Source organism: Nannospalax galili, unplaced genomic scaffold, assembly GCF_000622305.1.
Source record: "Nannospalax galili isolate Female #2095 unplaced genomic scaffold, S.galili_v1.0 scaffold56, whole genome shotgun sequence".
NCBI lineage: Eukaryota > Metazoa > Chordata > Mammalia > Rodentia > Spalacidae > Nannospalax > Nannospalax galili.
Window position 1 is genome coordinate 2,409,891 of NW_008340065.1, and position 14,644 is coordinate 2,424,534.

Here is a 14,644-nt window from a genome sequence, read left to right on the forward strand (position 1 = left end):
GGAGACCCTGTCTAAAAAAATAAAAATAAAACCCTTTTGAGGGGGCTAGAGAGGTGGCTCAGTGGTTAAGAGTACTGGCTGCTCTTGTAGAGGACCTGGGTTCAGTTTCTAGTACCCACATGGGGGTTAACAGCTATCTATAACTCCAGTTCCAGAGGGTCTGATGTCCTCTTGTGGCCTCTGTGGGCATTGCACGACATAGGTATGCTTACATACATGCAGGCAGTACACTCACACACACAAAAAAGCCTTTTGGTGATTGTGTGGCATAGTATCTGACTAGTTTTTTTCTCCACTTCAGTCAGTGCAGAATGCAGAGCCTCTTTGTGTAAATGTTACTCTAGTACACAGACTATTGACCAGAGGGACCCATTCATCTTTATCGAAGATTAAAAATAAGGATTATTAAAAATTAGCCAGTAACTAACTATTCAGTATTTACAATTACTTAGTGGTACAAATATGACAGCCTTTGGTGTTTTTGAAATGAACGCTTGAAAGCCCTTCATTCATTCTGAGATGCTTAAGCGGAGATGCAGCTTTGAGAAAGAGTGTAATTGGTGGGAAGAGAGACCTCATTTCCACTTGTAGCAAGGATTTATTCTTCATGGTTTGGGCTAGTTACACTAAGATCTGGAAGAACTGCAGAACGTTTGATTTAGAGCTGAAGGTGTCGCTAAGTTGCAGAGTGCTTACCAGTATGTTAAGACCTGGGTCCAATTCCTAGCACTGTTTTGTTGTTGTTTTGTTTTTTTAAAGTCAATTTACATGTGCTATCCTAAACTTAAATAGCAAGGACATTCTTATCCTTGTTTTAAATTTTTTGCATTGGGAATACCTGCTAATTTTTCCTTCTTTTGTTTTTACTATTTATTTATTTATTTATTTGATATACCCTGGGCTGTTATTGAACTTGATCCTCTTGCCTCACACTCTTCAATATCTGGGATTACAGGCATGTACCACCATGCCTGGCTTATTTTATTTTTAAGTGTTACAGTTACCCTCAATTATTTAATATTTGTTTATATGTATTTCTGTTATGAGGAATATTAGTAAATGTGTTTTGTTTACTTCTTTTTACTTGTAGGTGAAAATTACATGGTTTGCCTCAAAAATTGAAAAAAGTTTTTTGAAGTTTACTCAGTTTCTTACCATAGCTGTGTGATTAAGCCAAAGTGCAGATTGGGTATCAATTGCTGTGATGTCAACTGTTCTGCCTCCCTCTCTCTGACATTCTGTATTGAAAGCATTCTCATGGGCTCTCACTGGTAGAGGGAGAAATTGAAGAAGTGATTAAAATCCTCTGCCATACCTGAACATTTTAAGTGTATTCTAGGTGAAGACCTCTGTTGAGTATAGTGGAGTTAGTGCTAGGTAGGTAGGGGGTGGGAGCTATGGAAGGCTCTGTGGCAAGCCTGACATCTGAGAGGGCTTTGGGGAGCAACTCAGCAACATGTAGAGAAGGTGGAGAAGGATGTTTCAAAGAAGCAGGATTGTGGAATAGTTCAAGTGGTTGGAGAGATGGAGATGGTTAGAGATGATGGAAACAGTAAAGGTCAATGGGAAATGCAGCCAACAGTATGTTGGTATAATTGTCAGAAGACGTTTCTTTTTTGTTAAAGAGCAGAAATGGTCCACCATGAAAACAACAAGCCAGTGTTCACTTTATGAAATGATTTGTTGTTTGATTTTTGTTTGTGTTTTGAAACAATCTCAATATGTAGCTCAGGCTGACTTAGAACTCCTTTATATAGGCCAGGCTGCCCTCAAACTACCTATTCCTGTTCAGAGGGCTGAGATTATAGGTGTGCCCTACCTCCTCCTGGCTGGAAACTTTTTATATTGACTCTTAACAGTTGTTTTCTGCTTTAAGATAGCTTGATTTAATAGTATATGTGTGAATTTCACATACTTTGGTAAAACAACAGTAATTTTTTATAAGCATGTCAAGAATGGGAAGAATATTTATATTGTAAGATTGTGCCAATATTGGCTGGGCATAGTGGTGTATACCTTTAGTCCCAGCACTTGGGAGGCAGAGGCAGGCGGATCTCTGTGAGTTCAAGGCTAGCCCGGTCTACATATTGGGTTCCAGGCCAGCTGAGGCTACAGGGAGACCATGTCTCAAAAAGACCAAAAAAGAAAAAAGAAGAAAAAGAAAGATTGTGCCAATATTGTACTTGCTTATTTGAACTATGAGGCAGAGGGTTAGAACCTGAGAAGAACTTACAGATGGACTTAAAAAGTCATACAGCGTTCATGGCAGCATTGTGTCCAGCAGTGAAGAGATACTAGAAACAAACTAAATTTCATCAGCAGGAGAATGGACAAGTTGTATTCAGATAATGGAATAGTCAGATAAATGAACTGGTTGTATTAGCATAGGTATATCTCTGGACCAGTGTTGAACTACATAAATTTGCAAGGTGAAACTTATGTATGTTTAAAGTTCAAATCAGGTGAGATAATGATATAACTATTTTATGGTATAGATATATGGCAAAAGTATAATTTGTGGAATGATAAATGCGAAATATAAGGGAGGAGATATGGTTTAGCCATAAACGTAGAAATGTACATGCAGACTTTTAAAAATATTTATTTTTAATTATATTTGTTTATTAGGGGGGTTGCATACCATGGTTGGCCTGTGGAGGTCAGAGGACAGCTTGCAGGAGTTGGTTCTCTCCTTCCACTACATGGGTCCCCAGCTCTCCTGAACAGTGCCATCAGTTTCCTCCCTTCCTTTAGAAGGTGGGGACTTAGCTGGGGAGCCTTTAGGAGGTGGGGATGTTACTAGGGGTGGGTCTCTGAAGGTTATAGACCAGAGATGGGGTAAGGGCTGAACATGGGTAATTCAGCCAAACATTCTCTCTAATCATTTCTTCTTCTTGGTATATTTTAGAGAAACATGAAACGCAATGGGAGCAGAAATTGCTTGAATAGAAGAAGTAGATTTGGTTCTCGAGAAAGAGATTGGCTGAGAGAAGATGTGAAGAGAGGCTGTGTTTACCTGTATGGAGCAGACATGACCACTGCCGCTACAACTGCCACCTCCTCCTCCTCGGACCTACATCTTGTCCTTTGCACAGTAGAGACACCAGCATCAGAAATATGTGCTGGAGAGGGAAGAGAAAGTCTCTATTTACAGCTTCACGGAGACCTGGTCCGGTGAGGTCTGGGGGCTTTTTTGTTTGTTTTGTTTTATCTTTTTTTGTTTTTTTTTTAAAATGTCTTTTTGAGACAGGGTCTCCCTGTAGTCCCAGCTGCTCACTATGTAAACAGGCTGGCCTTGAACTCACAGAGATCCTCCTGCCTCTGCCTCCCAAGTGCTGGGACTAAAGGTATATGCCACTACACCCAGCTTGTTTTATCTTGTGTCTGGGTATCACTCAGTGACTCAGTCTGCCCTGAAATTCACAGTCCTCCTGCCTTAGGTTCCCTAAGAGCTAGGATTGTGCACTATACCAATCTGAGGTCTGAGTTTTATCACTGATTCTACTGTAACATTAGTAACATGCATTTCTGCTTAGAAGTGGACTTCAGAATTAAAAAAAAAAAAATTGTTTGCTTATTTTTATGTGTATGAGTGTTTTGCTTGCAAGTATATAAGTGTACCACAAGTGTACAATGCCTGCGGAGGCCAAAAGAGGGTGTTGAATCCCCCGGAGCTAGGGTTACAGATGGTTGTTGGCTGCCATGTGAGTGCTGGGAACCAAACCCTTGTCCTCTGCAAGAACAGCCAGTGCTCTTAACTGCTGAGCCATCTCTCCAGCCCTGACTTTAGGATTTTAATCAAACTGTGTAACTGATGTGTGCTGTGGAGTCACTAGATAGACCTGAAAAATTCAGGTCCTTGGAATGCTTATTTTGTTAAAATATTTTATTTTAATTTTCTTGTGTATGAGTGTATTGCCTACATGTATACCCATATCATGCAATACCCACAGAGGTCAGAAGAGGGTGTCGGATTCCCTTGGAATTGGAGTTACAGACTGTTGTTAGCTGCCATGTGGTTACCAGGAATTGAACCCAGGTCTTCCACAAGAGCAACCAGTGCTCTTGATCACTGAGCCATCTCTCTAGCCCCAAAGAATGCTTATTTTGTGATAAAAATTATTATTTATGTGTATGCATGCACGTATACTTGTGTGTGTGCATGTGCACGTAGAGGCCAGAGGTTAATGTCTAGTGTTTTTCTCTACTGCTCTGCACTTTGTGTTTTGAGACAAAGTGTCAGCCTGGAGCTCACCAAATGGCTATATCCTGATTGGCAGCAAGCCCTAGGGCTCTGCCTATTTGTGCCCTTGAAAATCACAGGTCACTGGGAGTCCAAACTCAGGGCCTCATGCTTGCTTGGCGGGGTGCTTCACTGACTGAACTACCTCCCCAGCCTCTTATTTTTATGATTCCTGAATTTGAAAGCTATTAATTATGAAGGAAAATTTGTAGTACTGTATTTGGAATACATGGTAGGTCCTATATCCAAATTGTAAGTATTTTAAAAATTAATTTTTCAAGGAAAGTATAAATAGAGAAAAATTGAAGTGTGTAATTCTCTCTTTTTAAAAATATTTTATTATTTTTCTGTGTATGAGTGTATTGCCTGCGTGTATGTGAGTGTACCGTGTTGTACAATGCCACGGAGGTCAGAAGAGGGCTTCGGATTCCCCTGGAACTGGAGTTAAGGATGGTTCATAGCCACCATGTGGGTGCTGGGAATCAAACCCGGGTCCTCTGTGAGAGCAGTCAGTGCTCTTAACCGCTGAGCCATCTCTCCAGTCCCTGAAGTGTATAATTCAAGAATGAGAAGTGAGTCCTCCTTCCCCTTCCCCAGCTACCCAGGTCTTTTTATGAAGATATTTGTTATTACCAGTTTCTATGCATCCAAACATACATATACAGGCTCATGCCCAAGTGTGCCTCTCTGTACAATATTTAAAGTAGTGATGCTGTATGCTACACATTATTGACTTAATATCTATTAGAAGTATTTGCATGTTCAGATTTATATAATTATTTACTGACTGTAAGAATATTACATTTCATGGGTCACAATAGCTTTAGCTAGTCTCACATTGTGGACATTTGGCTTGCTGCCAGTTTTTAGCACTACAAACATGATACAGTAAATACCCTGTACCTGTGACTGCTCTCATATGGAGGAGTCTCTCTGGAGGGTAAATGTCTAGAAGTGGAATTGCTGGGTCAAAGGATATATAAAACCATATATGGTTTTTATAGATATTGTCAGCTTCTTCATAGAGCTTATGTTTACATCCAATCTATAAACATAGCTACCTCCCCGTATTTTTCTCCAAAATATGAATGCAGTTGAGCATATTTGAGTAGGCTTGAAAGTAGTTTGTGTCTGAAATTTTTGTATAGATATGAAGAAAAATAGTCTTCAGATAGTTTTATACTGTGCATAATGACTCTTTGAGTCAACTTGTAAAAAATGATTAGTTCTTTGAATTACATGTCAAATAGGAGGTCTTTAAACACCTTGCTGCGGTCTTTCTGCCTTTACCATTTCTCTAATAAAGACACGTTCTGAAGCAGAATCCAAAGCTGTGGATTCAGTATTGTTGAGGTGTGAAGTGAAGCTGCTGCTCACACCTTAGAAGTGTGGCAATGATAGGAGCCCCTTCAGCAGAGCTGCAAGTTATGCTATTTTAAAAGTGTAAACTGAGGTTTATTTCTTTATAAGATTTGGACTAAATCCTTACAAAGTGGATTAGCATTTGAATGTTTTCCTTGTTCACAAGTTAACTACGTTTCTTAAATCTATTTGTACAATGAAAGGATCAGACTGGGTGATCCTTAGGCTTTTCTAAATCTTAACAGTGATTCTGATCTAATTTTATCAGGTGAAAGCCTTGACCTAGATTATACCTGGTAGCTATTGATAGAGTTCACTTACTTAAGCGGATGACTTAGTCGTTTACTAAAGTTTGCATTATGAAGATGTGAGGAATGTGAAGGAAACCCCCTGGAGTTACTTCATTTCTGCTAGCTGTGTATCCTTGGTTAACAATTCAAATGTGTTATAGTTTATTTACATATGAGACTCTAAACTGTAATTAAAGGGGAATGTTTTTATCTCTTGTACCTCAGGTCACCTTGATAATTAGTAATGAAATAGTTCTTTGAAGATAAACTTGAGTAGAAAACAGTGAAAACACTGTTGACCTGTGGATTGACAGAATGAGCCATTGGAGTAGGGGCTGGGGACCTTAGGTGTCTGAGGAGGAGGAAGAGTGAGGAGTATGATAGATCTCAGCTGACACTGAGTGCTTGTCGGTGCTAGTCAGTGTGCTCAGTAGTACACCCATTTTCTTGTTGCATCTCTACAAGAACTCTAAGGGAGGTAATTCTCATTCCTTTCAGATGAGGAAGGCTGAACCTTTGAGAGGAGTCTGGTAACCTGCTCCAGGTCAGATAGGTACTGCCAGGCAGTTGGAATGTGTGGCATTCAAGGCAGCTGATGGACTTCCTTTTGATAAAGGTCTTGAGAGGAACTGGCACAGCAGCTCCCCTTACTCAGTTTACTGCCAATCATGCCTGGTTCAAGATCTTCAGACCTCTTATTCAGCGGTTAGTTGCTTGAATTCAGTCTTCTATTATCTAATCAGAAGAGCAGTCACTTTCTTCAGAATAGCCCTTTATGTAAGATAGTCCATGATCTCTATGGCATTGTTTTTGAGACTCTTTCTTGCTGAAACATGTAGTACGTGTTCCTTGATGAAATTTTGGAAAATGAAAAAACATAATAATATTCAGTGCCTATGCTTTATGTAGATTACCTCACGAAATCCCAACATTCTTGTGCAATAAACTGTTCCCATTTTATAAATGTAGAAAATGAGATTTAAAAGGGATTACTCTTACCTAAGAGTAATCAGCTAGGAAGTGGTTGAGCTGGAGTTTGAACCTTGGCATTCTGACATCGGATTCCACCCTTATGTTGGTAACAATTATTTCCCAGGTATTTTAGTTACATACACACTTCTTAGTAGTTATGTATTTGAGCTCATACCATATATTAAATTTTATATCCTTAATTCACTTAATAGATCATCTTAATTTTATTGTGTTATTAAGAATTTAACGTTAAATAATAGTTTTAATAGTTAGACTGTTTCATCTTATGGCTATACTGTAAGTTGTTTAAAAAGTAAGGTAAGGACCAGGAAGATGGCTCAATAGGTAAAGGTGCTTGCTGCCAAACCTGATAACCTGAGTTGGATCCCTGGGATGCACATGGTAGAAGGAGAGAGCCAACTCCTACAGGTTGTCCTCTGATCTCCACATATAGGCCATGGCATGTGGGCTCGCGCGCGCACACACACACACACACACACACACACACACTCTAAATAAATGTAAACAAAATTTGAGAGCTTAGCTGGGTATGGTGGCACACCCTTGTCATCCCAGCACTTGGGAGGTAGAAGCAGGAGGATCAAGAGTTCAAGGTCATCCCTTAGCTCCATATAGAGGCCAGCCTGGGCTACCTGAGACCCTGTCTCCAAAAAATTGAAAAAAACAATTGAGACTTAATATGCAATAGTAGCCAAGGTTGAAGTCTAACGAGAATGCATGACAGTTGCTGTGCAGGCACCTGATGCTCTGTGTTTTCACTACAGGTTTTTAAAATGAAGAACATTTTCATTGTTTGTCATAGGGATTTAATTCTCATTATATATGATATGAAGAGCAATGAGTTCATATTTGTAAGTAGTATTTGTTAAACTGCCCGCCTAGAAACCTTGTTGAAATATAGGTTATAATTCAGTAGGTACAGGATGGGGCCTGAGGTGGTATTTTCATTTTGTTTGTTTGTTTGTTTGTTTGTTTTGTGGGGGGAAGGGTTTGGTTGTTGTTGTTAGATAGGATCTTGTTATGATTCCCTAGTTGGCCTGGTACTCACTATGAAGCTCATGCTGGCCTTGAACTCACAGTAGTCCTCTTGTATCAACTGGGATTATAGGCATGTACATCACATCTGACTTCTGAGATAGTATTAAGCTCGTAAGTGATGTGCTGTAATTTAAGTAGTAACAAAGTAAAGATGCAGAGTACTTAGAATGATGTCTGGTAGCTGACAAGTCTTCACCCATCCAGGGCCTCATGCCTGCTAAACATCTGCTTAACCACTAGGCTGAATTCCCAGTCAAGTGCTTAACAAATACTAATAAACAATACCTCTGTGTATTGTTTCACATCATTTAATTCTTAGAAGTCACCTTGTGTTGGCTACCACTGCTCTTAAAATGTTTGTGGAGTTTTTTGGTCTGTTTTTTTTTTTTTTTGGACACAGGGTCTCCCTGTAGCTCCAGATAGCCTGGAACTCACTATGTAGACCAGACTGGCCTTATTTTCACAGAGATCCACCTACCTCTGCTTTCTCAGTGCTGGGATTAAAGGTGTGCACCACCATGTTCTGCTTATAAATCTTTACTATGCTGATTCTCCTAGGAAATGGATTATTGGGATGAAAGGATGAAAGTCTATATTTCTCTGAATCATCCATTCTTTTTTTTTTCCTTCTTTTTTCACTTATGGGTTTGTCACTTAGTATACTTCAGGGTTACAAATTTGTGGAATTTTGTCACTTGAAGTAACCTTTGAGAGATTGTCTACTAGTGAAACTTAAGTGTGCCCAACCCAGTAGCACCCCTCCCTCATTGTGGATGAGTAGGAGGTTTTGGTTGTATCAGTCCATGGGACGTTACACCAACATTTAAAGCTTAATACCTTCAATGTATAGCACAGCAAAAAATTGTCCTGTCCCCAAAGCCAGGTACTTCCCACTGCAATCACTGTGACCACTTCCTTTTTTGTGTGATTGTGGAACAGGCCCAGACAGTTGGGGTTTGAAGTATGTTTCTGAAGTCAGCTGATGGTAGAGCTACAGTTGATACAAGTATTTTCCTTCCGATCTATTCCTTGCCTTATACTATTTGGCCCTGTCTTTTTCTATTGAGCTGTTTAAGCAGCAAATGACTCATCCTCAAAGCTTAGTGTAATCATTCCCTTGTCTGTAAAATTGTAATAAAGATTATGTGTAATAAAAACGGATTACCCTTTGACTCATGGCCATGTATCTGTTTTTATTCTTAGTCATCAAAATGGCTAAGCTATCTTAAGTATTTGATAGCCATCTTTTAGGCTATCAAATAGGCTATGAGAGCTAATAGGATGTTTATAACAGAAGATAACACTGGAGGGATTTGGAGTCCTGATTTCTAATCTTTTCTGTCCCTGTTGGGTGACTTCTTACCAGTCATCACAACTTCATTTTATATATATATATCCCTGCATCTGTATATATACATCTTACTTTGCTTTTACCCCAGTACAGTACTGAAGATCAAACCTTGGGACTTTAGGAACTGGAGAGAGGAGGCTCAGTGGTTAAGAGCACTGACTGCTTTTGCAGAGGACCCAGGTTTGGTTCCCAGCACCCAAAGCATGGTTCGCTAACAGCTATCAACTAATTCTAGTTCCAGGGGAGCCAGTACCCTCTTCTGACTTCCACAGCTATTGTATGCATGTGGTGCACTTACATGCAGGCAAAACACTCAGACACACAAAGTGAAAACAAAAAATACCTCTGGGCTTTGTACATGCTAAGCAAGCCCTCCACCACTGAGCTATACTTCCAGCTCTGTTTGCCATATTTTGAAGTAGAAAGAAAATTTCTGTTTCTGGATACATACCAATTTGGTAACTGGTCACCAGTGATGGAGAGAAAAAGAGGTTTGTCTTTGTCCTTAACATTTTAGTACTTTGTTTTTGAGACAGTACCTCCTGTAGCCCAGGTTGGTCTGGAACTTGCTATGTAGGGCAGAACGACCTTGATCTATCACCTACTATTTTAACTCTTCCTCCTACCTTTACTTCCCAAGTGCTGGGATAAAAGGCCTGTGCCACCATGTCTGAGACTTTCAGTACTTTTTATTTTTTTTTGGCTTTTTGAGACAAGGTCTACCTATAGCCCCAACAGTCCTGGAACTCACTATGTAGACCAGGCTGACCTTGAACTCAAGAGATCCGCCTGCCTCTGCCTCTGGAGTGCTGAGATTAAAGGCGAACGCCCAGCCCAACCTTTTAGTAGTATTTTAAGACTATAAAAGAAAGAATATGTTTTGATAGGGAGATAGTTCAGTCAGTAAAGTGCTTTCCTTGCAAGCATGGGGACCTGAGTTAGAGCCTTAGAACCTATGTAAATGTTGGGCATAGTGACACTATTTTATAATCTCAGCACTGGGGAGGCAGAGATAGGCAAATGACTGGGGTTGCTGGCCAGCCAGCGTAGCTTACTTAATGAGTCTGGACCAGTGAGAGGCTGTCATGATAAAAAGGTGGTTGGTACTTGAGGCGTGTAATACCTACGGTTGTCCTCTGGCAACCACACTTGTACACAGGCATCTACACATAGAAACACACACACATGTAAGAATGTGTTGTATATTACAAAATCAATCTAAATAATTTTTACTTCCAAACTTTCTTTTATATTTTAGTATGTATGAAATTAGCATCTATCTTATTTTTATTTTTTTTTAATTTATTTATTTTTGCCTTTTTTTTTTTTTTTTTTTTTTTTTTTTTTAGGGTCTCCCTGTAGCCACAGCTGGCCTGAATTCACTATGGAGACCAGCAGCCTTGAACTCACAGAGATCTGCCTGCCTCTGCCTCCCGAGTGCTGGGATTAAAGGTGTGTGCCACCATACCTGGCTATTTTTTTTTTTGTAATTTTTATTTTATATGTATGAGTGTATTGCCTGAATGTATGTGAGTACACCTGTGTCATGCAGTGTCACGGATGTCAGAAGAGGGTTTCAGATTCTCCTGGAACTGGAGTTAAGGAAGGCTCGTAGCTGCCATGTGGGTGCTGAGAATCGAACCCAGGTCCTCTGCAAGAGCAGTCAGTGCTCTTAACTGCTGAGCCATCTCTCCAGCCCCAGCATCTGTCTTATAGTTGAGGGTAGGTGATAGCTTAATTGTTAATAATTTTCCTCTCTTTTTTTAAATTCATTTATTTACTTTTTATGTGTTTGAGTATTTTGCCTGCATGTATGTGTGTATAGTGCTAACAGAGGCCAGAAGACTGCATCAGATCCTCTGGAACTAGAGTTACAGATGGTTGTTAACTTCTATGTAGGTGCTGGGAACTGAACTCAGTGTTTTTGTAGTTTAAACACTAATCCCTCTAGCCCTGATTTTTTTGCCTTAATGTTTGTTATGACCCTATCTGGTTTTACTGCAGCGGGCTTCTGACACTGACCTCCAGGGCTGGTGCTGACTTGACAAATTAAGGGGCATGGTCTCTACATAGTGGGCAGTGAAGGAATTACATGTGAATCCCTTAAAGTTTATTGACTTTAAATAATTTTGCCAGATTTTACACATTTTAAAAAACCGTTTACACAGTTTGTAGAAAGTCAGAATGTATTTTTGGTTCAAGTTCTGTAGTTTTTTTTTTTTTCCTGTGGTGAGAATAAAAATTTAAAAAAAGAGGGCCAGCAGGGTGACACAGTGGGGAATAGTGTCTGCTGCCAAGCCCGACAGCCTGAGTTTGAGCCTGTGTTGGTGGAAGGAGAGAACTAACTTGGAAGTTTGCAAGTTGTCCTGTGATTTCCATATGTGCATCGTGGCATGTATAACCACCCTCCCCATTCACAAAATAAATAAATAAATACAATGTAATAAAACATTAAAAGAAAACAAAGGGGCATGGGTTCCATCAAGAATGCTCTTATTTCAGGGTAGATATGATCAAGATATATTGTACACATATATGATATTGTCAGAGATTAAATGAAATTTTTTTTTTTTTAAAGAATGCCCTTATTTTAGACTGGAGTGACTCTTCTGGGGTCCCCAGGCCACCTGTAGTTTTGAACAACTGGCTACAAATTTGGAAGTTCCCATGACCTGTTCAGGTTTAATAATTCCCTGGAAATACTCAACAGAATTGAGGAAAGTACTGTGCTTAGAATTGTAGTTTTAATACAAAGGATACAAAAATCAGAACGAATCAACTGAAGAGAAGCTTTAGGGCAAGGTCTGGGAGGGTCCCTACTGGGGAGCTTCTGTCTCCTGCCTCTGTGGAATCCCAGCTAAGCCTGTTACCCTCCAGCTACATAGAAATGTTCACCAACCAGGAAGCTCTGACTCTGACCTGGCTTCCAGGGAGCTTCTGACATCAGGCTTGATTGATTGAATCAGAGTCCATGTGACTGATCCAATCTTTTGGCTCTCTTGGCTCACCCCCTGGGGTCAAGCTGGCCTAATCATATATCAACCTCTATCATAAGGTTAGTCTTTTTGGTGATTATGTCCCATCCTGAGTCACTTTATTAGCAGAAATTCAAGAATGACCCTAGGGCCCTGTGAATAACGTAGACATTCCTCAGGATTGGAGTCTGCCCCCCAGGAACCAGGGACAAAGGTCACTCCTTGTTATACAACTGTAGTGCGTAAAAAATTATCTACCAAGGTGTAGTAGATGTAATAAAATATATGCATAACTTTTTAGGGTCCATAGTTTGAATGAACTGACTTACGAAGTCCTCTGAGTTCTTTTCTGCATAAATTATTTTAGCAACATAAAATCACATGATTTGCCCAAGAAAAAGATAGGTTTTGTAATGAAACATGCAAGTTCAAACCCTGAGGTTAGTGTGCACTAATTGTGCCACTCTCTAAACCTCATTTTTCTTTATTTTTGAACCTCATTTTTCTTATTTGTAAAATAGGCATAGCTTTGTAATACCAGAGACCATCAGCACAGCATAAAGTAGGTCTTGAGGAAGTGTCCTGTTGTCACTGTTGGAATTATTATTCTTGATTTTGACATTTGTATAATTTTTATAGGCAACTGGGGATTAAATTTTGATCTGAAGTCAATAGTACTATGCTTTGATGCAATGTGTTATTCGTTGTGCAGGATTTTAATAGTGTGTGCTTTTGCCTCCCGCTGTACTGGTTTTCTGGGTTTTTAAAAAATGTTTTATTTGTTATTTTTATTTTATGTGTATGTGTGTATTGCCTCCATGTGGGTAAGTGCACCCGTGTCGTGCAGTGCCTGTGGAGGACAGAAGAAGCTGTCGGATCCCCTTGAACTGGAGTTATGAATAGTTGTTAGCTGCCGTGTAGGTGCTGGGATTCGAACCCCAGTCTTCTGCAAGAACAATGTTCTTAACTGCTGAGCCATCTCTCCAGCCCCTGTTTTCTGTTTTTATTTATTTAAAAAAATTTTATGTGTATGAGTGTTTTTCCTGCATATATGTAAGTGTACCCATGTCATGCAGTGCCTAAAGAGGCCAGAAGAGGGAGTCATCACCTGGAACTGGAGTTACAGACAATCATTAGCTGCCATGTGGGTGTGGGAACTGAATCTGGGTCCTGTGCACAAGCAGCCAGCAGCCAGTGCTCTCTGCTAAGTCATCTCTTGAGCCCCATGTTTTCTGTTTTTTAGACAAGTCTCACTGTGAAGTCAGGGTGGCCTGGAACTCATGGTTCTCTTGTCTCTGCTGGGATTGTAGGGATTGTGCTTAGATTGTAGACAGGATTACAGTTTGGAACAACCAGCCTGGATAGAACTTGGGTTTTTTAGAGGAATGGGGGGAGGGAGCAGTGTGGGGTTTGAACTAGGGCCTCACATGTACTGGGCAAGTGCTATACCACTAAGCAGTTTTTGAATAATTCGAACTTGCAGGAAGTGACTCTTGGGATGAAATGCACTCTTCTCTTACATGTCTTAGCTAGAGAGCTATTTAGAATAACTGAAATATCCAAACCTACCATTGGCCAACGGACATCTTTGTGCCATGGTTTGCTTTGCATTGCTGGCTGGCTGTTTGATGAGAACTTACCAAATGCATATGTGTTCAGACTTAACGTGGAAGTGGAGAGTCAGAATAGTGTAAATGGCTGCTTATAACTTCTTGTTGTTGGTGTTATACTCTCCTGTGACTGTTTTGCTGTATATAATTTCAATGTGTTGTCAGAGGTTTAACACAGCTAATTACCAGCCTGTTAAACTTTTAGAACTTTGAAACAGAAAGCAGAGCTGTAAGTGTATTACCACCTTTCTCTCCCCCGTACTCTTTTCTCTTAAACAATTGAGTTTAACGAGTAAATGGAGTTAGTCTGTCATTTTACTTGTTCTTGTACTTCCTATAGTATTACTTATTTACTCATTATGTTAGATTAATGGGAGCAGATGTGGAGGTTCTCTTAATTTTTTCATGCAACCATGGGAAATACTTTAAGTGGAAATATGTAACGAGGATTTCCAAAATCTACAGTCTTTATTAGGTCAGGAAATTTGATTATCTAAAATATGCCAGAATTAGGATATTTCAATTTTTCAACATTTTCTAGAGGAAAATAGGAAAATCGAGCAAGTAAAAGTTAGCTTGAAACTATAATTATGGAGCCAGAGAGATGGCTCAGTGGGAAAAGTGCTTGCTGCACAAGCCTATGATCCCTTGGTGGAAGGAGAGAACCAATTCCTGAAGGTTGCCACTTATCTGCTTACACACACACACACACACACACACACACACACACACACACAGAGAGAGAGAGAGAGAGAGAGAGAGAGAGAGAGAGAGAGAGAGAG

The 14,644-nt window shown here is 39.9% G+C and overlaps 1 protein-coding gene across 3 annotated transcripts in view; it reads left to right on the plus strand.

Annotated features, from left to right (window-relative positions):
• Phlpp2 (PH domain and leucine rich repeat protein phosphatase 2) overlaps positions 1-14,644 on the plus strand; it is a 66,677-nt gene that overhangs the window by 3,603 nt on the left and 48,430 nt on the right. For all 3 annotated transcript variants that reach the window (XM_008834958.3, XM_029564430.1, XM_029564431.1), the window contains exon 2: positions 2,909-3,174. In XM_008834958.3, coding sequence (XP_008833180.1) covers positions 2,909-3,174 — 266 coding nt within the window. The remainder of the gene's footprint in view (positions 1-2,908; positions 3,175-14,644) is intronic.